This window comes from Condylura cristata, unplaced genomic scaffold, assembly GCF_000260355.1.
Source record: "Condylura cristata isolate star-nosed mole 26May11 unplaced genomic scaffold, ConCri1.0 scaffold00021, whole genome shotgun sequence".
Taxonomy (NCBI): Eukaryota; Metazoa; Chordata; class Mammalia; order Eulipotyphla; family Talpidae; genus Condylura; species Condylura cristata.
The window spans coordinates 5,616,710-5,617,329 of record NW_004567122.1 but is presented as its reverse complement, the minus strand read 5'-3'; the positions used below and the strand labels follow the sequence as shown (position 1 = coordinate 5,617,329).

At 69.2% G+C, this 620-nt stretch overlaps 1 protein-coding gene across 2 annotated transcripts in view; it reads right to left on the bottom strand.

Moving 5' to 3' along the window:
* The window catches only part of AP1AR (adaptor-related protein complex 1 associated regulatory protein), a 39,633-nt gene extending 39,019 nt beyond the window's left edge, over window positions 1-614 (bottom strand). For both annotated transcript variants that reach the window (XM_004686478.2, XM_012727936.1), the window contains exon 1: window positions 506-614. In XM_004686478.2, the coding sequence (XP_004686535.1) occupies window positions 506-588 (83 nt within the window). In that variant the 5' untranslated portion in view covers window positions 589-614. The remainder of the gene's footprint in view (window positions 1-505) is intronic.
* Between the last annotated feature and the right edge of the window lie 6 nt (window positions 615-620).

The following is a 620-nucleotide window of genomic DNA, read 5'->3' as shown; positions in this document are numbered from 1 at the left end:
TTTGGACACGTCAAAGAGTTACTCTCTCCCTGGCATCTTTCCTCCAGCAGCATGCACACGACTTCTACTAAAAATTTCCTTTGCGTCAAGTTTTTGGAGTCAGGTTCCCACCTTCGCTGTCCAGGGCCCAAGACACCACCAGACACAGAGCCACAACCTTTGGCATCAAACCTCGGCTCCACATAGGGTGTGCCGGGTTGCTACCCCGCCGCCCGTCCTACTGGCCGTTCGCGCGAAGGTGCCCTGGCCGGCGAGGGACGGTGCCTCCCGCAACTTTCCCCGCGTGACAGCAGCGCGCTCCGCGGGGCTCAGTCTCGCGCGCCCCCCTCCCTCAGCCCCCCACCCCCGACGCGGGCCCGCCACCTCCACCTCCACCCAACGGAGCTCACGGCCCGAGCGCTGTGGGGCTCTCCGCCCCCTCCAGTTGCGGGGGCCGGGAGAGGCTTCCCCGACAGGGCTGAACAGGAGCGGCCAGCGGGCGCCGGCCCTTCCCCAGCGGGCTTACCCTCCGCCGCCGCCGGCGCGCTGCAGCCGCCCCGCTTCCTTGCGGAGGAGCCCGAAGCACTGCGTCCAGCAGCAGTTCCCCATCGCATGCCGCCCCGGCGCGCCGCGCCCCCGCC